The following is a 13,455-nucleotide window of genomic DNA, read 5'->3' on the forward strand; positions in this document are numbered from 1 at the left end:
AATATTTTCGTGTGTGGCTCAGTGTCAAATGTTGTTTAGTAACATTCTTGTGAAGTGTCTTGATATGTTTTACTATGTTGAAGGCAGTGTATAAATAGAAGCTGTTGAGGAAGGGAGTCAGGAGGAAGTTGTACGAGTAACGTTAACTAAGATTCTCCAGTGGCTCAGCGAGTTGAGTAGCTCAGACAAGGGATATCTCAAGTTTGAGCCCTGCTTTATGGAGATTTAACTGATCTTCATGAGGTCCCAGCTACTCTCGTTGAAATGCATGTGTAAGGATAGTGGATAAAAGTAGAAAATAGATTCCAACACACTGCCCTCCCATCTTGCAATGGAATAGTTTACAGACATATCATTAAGGATCTGACTTATTAAGGGGGGCACTTAAATGAGGTACTTAAGGGTATTGCGTAACTATGGAGTAGAAATTATAAGCTCTTTACACTTAATGTTTACATTAGTAAAGGATCTGTGCTATCTTCATGCTATCAAAGTAATTTGATGAGCATATACACCAGCAATAAGTCATTGATAAACATTTTTTAAAATGTTTTCAAAAAAGGATAACTGGCTAATCTTTTATAACCCTTTGATGAATGAAGGTTGTACTTAAGTACAGTATTTCTCACAACTGTAACAGTTTGAAAAAGCTATTTAAACATATCCAGTTGAACAGTTTGCCTTTAATACCGCAATCATTGGAATACAGATGAAAGTGTGCTCCAAAGTGAAACCCAAAATAACATCCAAAAGTTGAACATCAAATCTACGGTGGACTTGGTTCAGTAAATAGGGAGAAACTTTTTCCCCTGGCACGAGTGTCAGTAACCAGGGAACACAGATTGGAGTTAAATGGCAAAAGAATCAGAGGGCAGATGAGAATATTTTGTCTGCAGCGAGCAGCTATTATTTTGAAAGCACTGTCTGAAAGGATGGTGGAAGAAGATTCAATAGTAACTTGGATATATACTTGAAATGGGAGATTTTGCAAGGCTATGTGTAAATAGCAAGGATGGGGTTAATCAACAGGGCAGCAGGGAGGAGCATGGCGGGCCAAATGATGATCTTCTGGGTGATTCTACGATTCTATGAACAAAAGCAAATTGCAAAAACAATGTAATTGAAGTGAATCTGCCTTCTTAAAATAAACCACATCATAATCCAGTACAGATTGTACCTGGTAACAGCAAAGGCTCGATAAGTGATTCTGGATTCATCTTCTGGCACTGGTAATTGGTACTTGCAATGCAGTGTGTCACTTTCCCAGGCAAAGATAGAATCATCTTTAAAGCAACTGATGATAGTATTACTCAATGGAAGGAAATAAACCTAGATTACAAAAGAAAGAACAAATTACCAAGCACTTCTGAAAATGGGGAATAAAATGCTCCTTCCTCCTGAAATGCTTAGGAGCAGCACGGTAGCATTGTGGTTAGCACAATTGCTTCACAGCTCCAGGGTCCCAAGTTTGATTCCCGGCTTGGGTCGCTGTCTGTGCGGAGTCTGCACGTTCTCCCCGTGTGTGCGTGCGTTTCCTCCGGGTGCTCCGGTTTCCTTCCGCAGTCCAAAGATGTGCAGGTTAGGTGGATTGGCCATGATAAATTGCCCTTAGTGTCCAAAATTGTCCTTAATGTTGGGTGGGGTTACTGGGTTATGGGGATAGGGTGGAAGTGTGGGCTTGGGTAGGGTGCTCTTTCCAAGAGCCGGTGCAGACTCGATGGGCCGAATGGCCTCCTTCTGCACTGTAAATTCCATGACTCTATGACTCAATGGCTAAACAGAGGAACAGGAGCAACCATTCACCCTGGAGTATGTTCTGCCATTCAATGAGATCATGGCTGAATTGGAACATAACTCCATTAACAGAACCTGCCTTTTCCCCATAACTCTAAATACTTTGACAGTCTCAGATTTAAAATTAACTGGCCCATCACCAAATGCAGTTTGTGAAAAAGAGTTTCAAACATCTATGACATGGTGTGCGTGTGTAGAAATATTTCTTAATTTGACCTCTTAAATGGTGTACTTGTATTTTAAGGTGATGCCCTCTTGTCCGAATGGAAATGGATTTGAGAAACTCTGTTCCCCGTAACAGATTGATTTATTCAATCAAATCCTCATTCTACACTGCACTCTCACCAAAAAGCCAATATTCTTATGGTTTAGTGCTCTGAAATGCTCACAGTATTCCAAACAAACTTTAATTCCAGGTAAAAAGTAACACTTTTAAATGTTCTGCAAAGCTCAAAATGGGAAAAATATGGTTTTGATAGCATCAATCTGCACTATTGCGTTTTCATATTTTTGTCTCAGAATTATTTTCAAATCTTGAAATTCTTACAAAACATATTTCAACTGAAACTTAAAAATGTCTTGTAAAAAACTTACAATATAAAGACAAAAACTCAGAATGATCCATAATCGCATATCCTGAGAAATCGAATAATATTTTTGTGTTAATTAATATTAATTGAATCCCGTTAACCTCAATTTACCATGAGCGATTCAATCAGATTACAACTTCCTTAAAGTGGTAATAATGTAAAATAAAGTAGAATTTATTTAAATAATAATAATCTTTATTGCCACAAGTAAGCTTACATTAACACTTCAATGAAGTTACTGTAAAAAAAACCCTACTCGCCACATTCTGGCACCTGTTCAGGTACAGAGGGAGAATTCAAAATGTCAAATTACCTAACAGCACATCTCTAGGAACTTGTGGGAGGAAACCAGAGCACCCGGAGGAAACCCACGCAGACACAGGAAGAACATGCAGACTCCGCACAGACAGTGATCCAAGCCGGGAATCGATCCTGGGACCCTGGAGCTGTGAAGCAACAGTGCTAACCGCCGTCCTACCGTTCAGTAAAGGGGTGGGTTAAATATTTTCCTACAGTTTGAAAGGGCATTTTCTGGATTTCTAAATTATTGTCGGAAGTGGTTCTAACTCTCACGCCAATCCCAAAACAATACTGGCTGTGGTACTGTACTGTACTAAAATCTGCTGATGGCATTAAGCTAAAATTCAGTCACATTTGGAGTGAGTGAATGGATTAAGGAATGATCGATGGAGATTAATGTAGATGAATACATTCTAGGACAGAAACAAAAGTATCGAACAGAACACAAAGAAATGGTGAAACAATTTGGGTGGGATCATCATCCAAGTATTTGGACAAGGTAAAGTAATTCTTAACAAGGGTAATTGAATATTGGGATGCATCTTTAAACACCAGATAGTAACAAGTTACTTTGATACTGTATAAAACATAGTTGGAATACTGTACAGCATTTGATACTATACCTTAAGAAAAATTAGAAATAATTCTAACAAGGAAGGCTCAGAAAATTTGGGATACAAGTTAGACAATATCAACAGAGTTGGTTTTCCGCAGGGCAGGATCTGGACACATTTATGGATAATGGAATACAAACATCCATTCTCTCCACCATTGCTGCACTGTGGCTGCAGTATGTACAATCTACAGGATGCACAGTGGTGATTTACTGCAAGTTGTGCAAATTAATTTTAAAACTTTGAGGTTTCACGCATCACCAGTTAGTGTGTGTCTGACACAGGTATAAAACGTCATGGAACTTATTTCTATGACCACTATATGCTGAAGTAGCTCAAATCCAACTAATCAGTAATATCCTGCTATAGCTCCTACTTCAATGTGCTTTACTAACCTTCTGAATGCCGACTGACAGGTGTACATTCAGTTTCCTCTTTCGTTGGAATGTGTCCAGATCCCAGAGTTGTGCTGCATCAGATGATGTAGTGATCGCATATCTTCCAGACCCATGAACTGAAATGGATGAAACTGTAGACTCGTGTCCCCTCATCCAACTCACAAGCTCTTTTGTCTCTGTGTCCATTAAGCAGAAGTGTTCAAGTATAAAATGTGTTTTGTACAAAACTCAAAGGTCCTGCATCATTGTACATCTGCCACAAGAGCCTTCTCTGGTCACCTCAGGTGAACTTGCTACTTTCAAGTTTGATACCAATAGTTACTGAAAACAAACAGTTAGACACAGGGATACTAAACTAAATTCTAATCCATCGAGGCAGCCGTTCACCAAGGACCAATTATCTGTTACTAAAATAGTGGAACTCATACTATTGCACTCACTCGATTGGGTAAAGGCTACAGTGCAACACAAAACAAGGTGCAGTCTGAATTTACTGAAGATTGGATTGGATTTGTTTATTGTCATGTGTACCAAGGTACATTGAAAAGTATTGTTCTGCGTACAGTTCAGAGCGATCATTCCATACAAAAAAAATACATAGGGCAAACATAAATACACAATGTAAATACATAGACACAGGCACAGGTGAAGCATACAGGAGTGCAGTACTACTCAGTAGAGAAGATGTGTAAAGAGATCAGATCAGATCAGTCCATAAGAGGGATGTTTAGGAGTCTGGGAACAGCGGTGAACCTGTTTGTGCGTGTTCTCAGACTTTTGTATCTCCTCCCTGATGGAAGAAGTTGGAAAAGCGAATAAGCCGGGTGATGGGGGGGAGTCTTTGATTATGCTGCCCGCTTTTCCAAGGCAACGGGAGGCGTAGACAGAGTCAATGGATGGGAGGCGGGTTTGTGTGATGAACTGGGCTGTGTTCACGACTCTCTGAAGTTTCTTATGGTCTTGGGCCAAGCAGTTGCCATACCAGGCTGTGATGCAGCCAGATAGGATGGTTTCTATGGTGCATGTGTAGATTGTGCTACAATCCATTTAAATTATAATAAAATCAATTTATTCATTTTTCTGTTTCTGGCAGTCTGTTATAGTATTCTGAAAAATTTAATAATTTTACTGAAAGGGTATAATTCCATCCCCCCCCCCCCCCAACACATGTAGGCTGACAACACCCAACTCTTCCTCACCACCACCTCAACTAATTGTTAAGTTAACAAACTAATGGTCCAACAAACAGGACTAAAGGAGCAGAAATTACCTCCAATTACTGGACAGACTCAAGCCCTTGATTTGAGTCCCTAGGTACCAGCTCCACCCCACCCCCTGGCAACAGTCTGTGATTAAGCCAGCCTGTTTGCAGCTTTAATGTCACATTTGACACCAAAATGAGCTCCCCATCTCATATTCACAACATCACTAAGACCACCTATTTCCACCTCTGTAATGTCGCCTGATTGCATCCGTCTCAGTTCATCTGATGAAATGCTCATATCGTGCCTTTGTTGCCGCTAAATTTGACTATTCCAAATGCACTCCTGGCTGATCTCGCACATTCTACCCTCTGTGAACTTGGTCAGTTGTCCATGGCTTAACTCACGATCGTTCCCCTATCACCCCTGTGCAATTCAAACTAGATTGGCTCCCAGTAAAGCACTCCTCCCATCTCTATAATCTCTTCCAGCATCACACCCGACCAATATTTCTGTGCTCCTCTAATTCCAACCTCTCATTCCCATTAAAACTGCTCCACCATTGGCGGCTGCGCCTTCAGCTGATTGGACATCCAGGCATAACTGCTTCCAGCAGAGATCCCTTGATAATGATGTGAATCACTTCTCAGCCTTTTGGCTCAGATCGAGCATGAGGTCAGGTGTAATGCCTGGATTTGGTATGTCTCTCTTGTGGGGACCATGAATTGGATTAGATTTGAATTGCTTTTTTGGAGCAGGCAAGGTGATGTATTAGGGGTTTGCTCTGTCCACTCTGCATTTTGGTTTTGTAACTCTGAGAAAGGAGTAAAAAATAAATAAATAAAGATAATGATCTGAAATAGGACTCTGATTCTGTCTTGTCACCACCCACCGTCCGTTCATGGGATGTCATGGTCAATTGTAAACCCCTGACTATTATCCAGCTAACTCAACACAAACCAGAAATCCAATTGGTCTGTATACCTCAGCAACTCATACATGCATACTGGGACGCAACTGCAAGAATTGGCTTTTAAAAATTTGAACTATTCGATATGCTTATTTATAACAACATGTTGCAGGCACTAGCGACGGCCTCGCTCCCGTTCTCACCGGTGAGATATTCGACAAATCAGGTCATTGTCTCTGCCCTGAAGATATGGAGACAATTTTGGCAACATTTTAAATTGGGGGCTGTATCGAAGTTGGCTCTGATCTGCACAAATCATATGTTTGAACCTGCGAGGTTGGATGCCTCATTTGGGATGGGAAGAGAAAGGGTCGGAAGGAATGGGGGATCTGTTCTTGGAGGGATGGTTGCAAGTTTGGAGAAGTTGTCTGAGAAATTTGGGCTCTCATGGTCTGACTTGTTCAGATACCTGCAAGTTGGCAACCTTATGAAACGGATCTTTCTGACGTTCCCTGTGGCGCCGCCAACCTCATTGATGGAAAGAATTATTTCGCCCCCACGGTTGGAGGAGTGGAGTTCCTTGGTTATCTACGCAAGGATTTTGTCCGAAGACGCAGTACTGGTGCAGGGGATTATAGCAAAGTGGGAGGAGATGGGGCTGGTGTTGGAGGATGGAGTGAGGCCCCGCGTCGGGGGTGTGCATGTGTGTGTGTGTGTTGGGGGGGGGGTTGGATTTGGGTGTTGTTTGGGTAGGGTGTGTTGTTTTGGTGTCATGTATAAAATGGAAAACATCTGAATAAAAATGTTTTTAAAAATAAAATTTATAGTAAAATGTTAAATAATCTTCTCTTGGCTATTTTACGTGGCTCGATCTGAACAGTTACATTTTTAGTCCTTTACAGACCAGCCTCTCCATAGGTAAAGCAGTTACTGCATAATTTTTGTGACAAACTTTACCTGTATCAAAACATTTCACAGAGTAATCTGCCAGAGCAACCAAATATTCTGTCGCCCTTCGGAGGTTGAACGCCAATGCTGTACAGGCCTGCCCAGTTCGCTGCACTAATTTAAAGCTGCAGAAAAAATTACAAAGAAGAAACAGTACTGTGAATAATCACTCAATATGGTCACTCAACCAAATTCATTAATACAATATATTTGTCATTAAATAACAATGAAGTAGACACTGGAAAATCTGGGAGGGGAATTAATTCATTGGGGCTGGTTTAGCACAGGGCTAAATCGCTGGCTTTTAAAGCACACCAAGACAGGCCAGCAGCACGGTTCAATTCCAGTACCAGCCTCCCCGAACAGGCGCCAGAATGTGGCGACTAGGGGCTTTTCACAGTAACTTCATTTGAAGCCTACTTGTGACAATAAGCGATTTTCATTTCATTTCAATTAGAAAAGTGGGCTTTATGTACCACTTCTAGCTGCATTAGGCTTAGCCTTGCGCAATGATGGAGTGATTATTATAATAATTTTTTATTGTCACAAATATGAAGTTACTGTGAAAAGTCCCTAGTCGCCACATTCTGGCGCCTGTTCGGGTAAGCTGGTAAGGGAATTGAACCCGCGCTGTTGGCCTTGTTCTGCATCACAAACCAGCTGTCTAGCTAACTGAGCTAAACCAGCTAATTAGAGACATACAAGGGTCCAGTGTACAACATTATCTTTTTTTTAAAAATCAATTTAGTGTACCCAATTCATTTTTTCCAATCAAGGGCAATTTAACGTGGCCAATCCACCTACCCTGCACATCTTTGGGTTGTGGGGTTGAAACCCACGCAAACATGGGGAGAATATGCAAATTTCACACGGACAGTGACCCAGAGCCGGGATCGAACCTGGGACTTCGGCACCATGAGTCAGCAATGCTAACCACTGCGCCGCCGTGCTGCCCTACAGTGTACAACATTATCAATGAATATTACTCAATGTTAGAAAAGTAATCAAAGTGACTTACCTATTCCTGCTCAAATCAAAGAGATAGATGGTGCCCTGGTGATCACCAGCAAGAAAAGTTTCCTCTGCAGCATCAAATGCAACATGAAGAAATCGAATGGTCTTTGAGTGATAGCCCACCACACTATGAGTGATGTTTACTATGACACTGTTCAGAAACACAAAGAGATGTTGATAGTTTTACCAACTGTTCTAAATCAATGTCACAATATTCTTTATGGTTGTGAGCACAATAATTGATTTCAGCTGACAATACATCCAACTGGGACAAACGAGATATTTCTGTATGTGCTTCACAAATCAAGTTTTAGCACAACAGCTCCGTTCCCATCATTAATTTTAAGATCACACATCTCGGTCAGAAACAGACAGAACACCAATACCCAACTTGCTGCCAATACATCCCTCAACACTACAAAATTAGGTGTGTTGTCACACAGGTGTTTACCCTAAATGTGGGAGGCACATTTTCTCACATCAATTTCTTTTTGGGTGGGGGGAATTTTTGAGGGCAAAGTATGTAATCCATTGCTTGGTGAATGTGGAAGAACAGGATCATCAGTAGATAAATAAAGGGGAAGTTATAAAAAGAAAATCAGAGGAGTATTAAAACATGGAACACCTCGAGACAGTACACATCAAGGCAAAGAATCTGAGACTTGGATGAGTATCTGAAAAGTGCGATTATCAAATACAGAGAAAGGGCATGCACTGCAGCTAAAGAACAAGCAGCATGTGATGGCCATGCCAGAAGCATCATCACATTCTATTAAATGCAATTAGTGCTTGCAAAAGTATACTTGAAAACATTTATTCCAAATCTTCAAAAATGAACTGCATGGCTAATTACCCAAATGTTGCATTCATTACATACTCACTGATTGATGGTGCACACACAGATCAGCAATGGTATACAACATCCTGCTACAGTATTGGGAATGATGTTAACTACAGTAAGCCATTTAGTAACATAAGCATTTTCAAATGTTAAAAGCATAAAGCATTTAGGAGTCATGAGACAAGGCAGGGAGTAATAAACCATAAAATATACATTTTTTAAAAATATGTCAGAACGCAAAACCTTTTTTTAAAAATCTGCAATTTTCCAGAAGGAATGAGAGTCCACGCTTGTAAAATTAGTTTCCTACGGCCAGAGTTTGTTTGGCCGTAATTATGACCTAGTATGATATTTCCTGGCAAAATCAATGCCTATAAATATTTTAAAACATCAGTGTTGGAAAGATTTATAAATGGATCATTTCAATGCCTGGAAGAATGGATTGTGCATATTCTTGAAACAGTAAATTCAAAATAAGTTTATTTGAATTAAGCAGAGCAGTTTTTGCATGTGGCTTTCACAGTTAAGTGATTACTGACGAACTAGATGTCAAGTATGACTAATTGAGGGACATTGTATATCATTTGCAGGATTGAAAGAATAATTTAAAAATGCCCAATCTCCATTTCAAAAAGAAGGCTTTTGGAAAACTTTCCAAAAGAATTATGCAGCACTTTAAAATCACGCAAACATCTATATGTAAAGGATGATGCTGATATCATTTCATGTGATCTACATCATACTTAGCAAGTTAATAAAAGAGAAAGCAAACACTTCTTGGTAAAGGTCTTTGGAAGCAAGGGAGGGTTTTAAAAATACGAATCAGCCAGGGTTCTCCTTCCTGATCTCCATCCACTGATCGTACAGTTTATATGCATACACATGATCGCGCAATCTGAGCTAGGGTTGGCGCATCTGGTTGCATGCATTCTTTGAAGGTTTCATGACTTGGGAATCTACAGTAGTAGTAACTGCAAGGGTGGTGGGAAACTGGCACCAACGTCTGTCATCCATGCATAATTACACAACAAAATCTGGAAGCTGCTGTCAATGATTCCCTACTCCTTCACAGGTTGCACATAGAATCAATAGGAAATCATTGATTCCAACTTCAACTAATTGCCCACAATTTCTACTGTTAAGGTCCAATAGAATACTTAGAGTACAGCTAGATTTTAAATTTGTAATTACAGCTGAACAATCTCTCTGTCCCCAAAAAATTATTTTACAAGTGTTGAGTCTCAATTTCTCAGAAAAATTGCTTTTTAAAAATGATTATTTTCTAATACATATATTCATTTAAATGCAATTTTGCTGTTTCTGATATTTTGTTCAATCACACTGATTGTCTGAGCAGCTTGCTTGTCCTCTTGACGAACACCAAAGTTCTCTGCAGAAGGTGTCAAATTCTAAGATTTTAGATGAGAAGACGTGAACACTCTAGAGCACAATAAAACTTTGCAGGCAACATTTTTCCAAAGTCAGTAGCAAACACCATTCCATCAACAGTAAACCCACAGCTGACATCACCTGCCACTAATCACCAGGCTCAGTCAAACACACCTCACTGCCCATGCCCTACTACACTTATCCGGACCGGCATAATGTAAAAATGAGCAACAAGAACCCATGAAACCAAAACTGTCAAATCTAGCTCAGGTGGCATGACTTGTCGCTCAGCGTCAACACATTTAAACTAGGTTGGGGGGGGGGGGGGGGGGCAGCCGCACAATGGGAACGACATTTTCGGGGCTACGGAGGCGACAAAAGCAGGGAGAAGGCACAGAGGAGGCACAGTGAAGGAAAATGTCGAGGGTGAGCAAAAAACAGGCCGTAAAAAAAACAGCTGAAGGTCTGTTGGGGAGTGGAACGGTCATGGCGGGGTCACCAAGGAAAATGGACGTTGGAGCACCAGGGGAGGCCGCATTGCTTACGGCTGAAGAAATAACTACGGTGATGGCTGCGGAATTCGAAAGGCAGTTTACAAAACACATGGAGGCAATGAGGAAGGAGATGAGGGAGGTTTTGAGTGTGCTGGTGGAGGAGGCGAATTGCCCGGTGAGGACGGTGGTGGCGAGCGCAGTGGCGGAGGTGTGGGAGCAAGGTGAGGCGCTGAAGGAAGTGGAGGAGACATTATTGCAGCATGGTGATTAACTTACCTCGATGGGGAAGGAGATGCGGAAGGTGATGGAGATTAATAAGGATCTGCGAGGCAAAATGGAAGACCTGAAAACAGATCCAGGAGACAGAATTTGAGGATTGTGGGGCTGCCCGAAGGAGTTGAAGGGCCGAGGCCTACTGTGTATTTTGCCACGATGCTGGCGAAACTATTGGGGGAGGATCCCTCCCGATATGAATTGGATCGGGCTCATCAGTCGTGGAGGCCTGTACCAAAGGCGTGAGCCGCCAAGGGTAGTGACTCTGTGCTTCCGTAGGTGCAGTGCGAAGGAGGTCCTGTGCTCGGCCAAGCAGAAACAGGTGGTGCAGTGGGCTGGAGCTGGTATACGTGTTTACCAGGACTTTACGGTGGAGCTGGCGAGGAGGCGGGCTGTCTTCAACCAGGTGAAGAGGGCACTGTACATTAGCAAGGTGCAGTGCGGCATTGTATATCCAGCGAAGCTGAGGGTGACCTACAAGCTCAAGGACTTTTATTTTGGAACAGCGGAAGAGTTTGCGAAGGCAGAAGGACTGTGGCAGAACTGAAAATTGAGAAATGGCCATCTGCCGATGTAACCTCATGACTGTATTTTTTTCTTTTTTGTTTCACTGTGTGCGGGTGTATGGGCTAAAGGAGCCGATGTTGTATATATTTGGACAAGGGAAGTTATGGGACTTTCACTCGAAATGAGGGCTCTGGGGTGTAGGTGGATATGCGCGATCGGGCTCATCGGACGTGGAGGCCTGTACCAAAGGCGTGAGCCGCCAAGGGTGGTGACTCTGTGCTTCCGTAGGTACAGTGTGAAGGAGAAGGTCCTGTGCTGGACCAAGCAGAAGCGGGTGGTGCAGTGGGCTGGAGCTGGTATGCTAAAAGGGGATTTCTGGGGTTTCCTAGGACTGGTCAAGGGGGAAGGGGTACGGGATCGGGGCGTGGGCCTTCATGCTGGCCGGTTTAAGCCGGCCAGTGAATGGGAGGTGGGGGGGGGGGGGGGGGGGGGGGGGCTGCGGCCATCGGAGCCTGACAGAACAGGGTCCGAGGGGTCTACCAAGGGTGGAAAGTTAGGAGGAAGGAACCGAGGTTTGTGGGGGGCGTTTTACAACTCTTGGGTATCATGTACGGTACTCTTTCGGAGGTTGGATGGCATTGAGTGTAGGCCGGGGGGGGGGCCTCTATAGGTTAATGGTGACCATGGGCGGTCCCGGACTCCTTTTTCTCCTTTGTTTTTACCGTGGGAGGGTTTGTTTTATTGGATGCATATATTGACAGGTGGGCCGTTGTTTGGGGTGGTGGGAGGATGGGATTGTTGTTATTGTTAAGGGGATTGATTTTGTATTTGTTACCGTCTACTGTCTGTGGGTGGGGTGTAAATTTTGAAGGAAAATGTGAAAATGGAGAATAAAAACATTTTTTTTAAAAACTAGCCAGGGGAGAGAAAGAAGACAATCGGTGAAGAGTGATGCCTCCCACAGTGGAACAGATGATCTCTGGGTGTCTGGGTTTGGGGGGGGGGGGGGGGAAGAGACAATCAGTGAAGTGAAAAATGAAATGTAAATCGCTTATTGTCACAAGTAGGCTTCAAATGAAGTTGCTGTGAAAAGCCCCTAGTCACCACATTCCGGCACCTGTCGGGGAGACTGGTACAGGCGATTCCCCAAGTCATGAAACCTTCAAAGAATGCGTGCAACCAGATGCACCAACCCTAGCTCAGATTGCGCGATCATGTGTTTGCATATAAACTGTACGATCAGTGGATGGAGATCAGGAAGGAGAACCCTGGCTGATTCGTATTTTTAAAACCCTCCCTTGCTTCCAAAGACCTTTACCAAGAAGTGTTTGTTATCTCTTTTATTAACTTGCTAAGTATGATGTAGATCACATGAAGTGATGTCTCCCACAATGGATCAGACGCTCTAAGGGAGTCAGGCGGGGATAGGGGGGGTGGCGGTGGGGTGAAAGAGATAATCGGTGAAGAGTGATGCCTCCCACAGTGGAACAGACACTCTCGGTGTCTGGGGGGGGGGGGGGGGAGAAAGAGAGAGTCAGACACAATCAATGAAGAGTGATGCCTCCCACAGTGGAACAGACGTTCTCTGGGTATTTTGGGGGGGGGGGGGGGTGATCAGTGAAGAGTGATGCCTCCCAAAGTGGAACAGATGCTCTCTGGGTATCGGGGGGGGGGGGGGGGGGGGGGGGAAACAATGGGTGGAGTGATGCCTCCCGCAGTGGAACAGATGCTTTCTGGGTATCAGGCCGGGGGGAGGGGGCGGGGGGAGAGACAATCAGTGATGAGTGATGCCTCCCACAGTGGAACAGACGCTCTCTGGGTATGGGGGGGCGGGGAGAAAGAAAGAGAGACCGTCGGTGAAGAGTGATGCCTCCCACAGTGGAACAGACGCTCTCTGGGTGTTTGGGGGGGGGGGGGGGGGGGGGGGACAACGACGACGACGACAATGGATGAAGAGTGATGCCTCCCACAGTCGAACAGACGCTCTCTGAATGAGGGGGATGTTACCCGTCCGCCGCCGCCGCGGGACTGGGCTTCCGCTGCCAGATCTTGCCCCGCTCCCGGGCTCCGACGTCGCTGCTCTGCATGAGGCCCGCCGAGCGCCGCGATTCTCCGGTTAAACCCGCCGCTTTCAAACCCGAGTGAGGCAACCGTCACTCTCCTAGACCCAAACATCCGGTA

General features: G+C 43.6%; 1 protein-coding gene across 1 annotated transcript in view; it reads right to left on the minus strand.

Moving 5' to 3' along the window:
- The window catches only part of tbc1d31 (TBC1 domain family, member 31), a 56,233-nt gene extending 42,778 nt beyond the window's left edge, over positions 1–13,455 (minus strand). Inside the window, exons 1-5 of the mRNA XM_038810321.1 lie at positions 13,282–13,455; positions 7,775–7,921; positions 6,766–6,881; positions 3,694–3,872; positions 1,178–1,329 (exon numbers count right to left, since the gene is read on the minus strand). Of these exons, the coding sequence (XP_038666249.1) occupies positions 1,178–1,329; positions 3,694–3,872; positions 6,766–6,881; positions 7,775–7,921; positions 13,282–13,361 (674 nt within the window). The 5' untranslated portion in view covers positions 13,362–13,455. The remainder of the gene's footprint in view (positions 1–1,177; positions 1,330–3,693; positions 3,873–6,765; positions 6,882–7,774; positions 7,922–13,281) is intronic.

Source organism: Scyliorhinus canicula, chromosome 10 (assembly GCF_902713615.1).
Source record: "Scyliorhinus canicula chromosome 10, sScyCan1.1, whole genome shotgun sequence".
Lineage (NCBI taxonomy): Eukaryota > Metazoa > Chordata > Chondrichthyes > Carcharhiniformes > Scyliorhinidae > Scyliorhinus > Scyliorhinus canicula.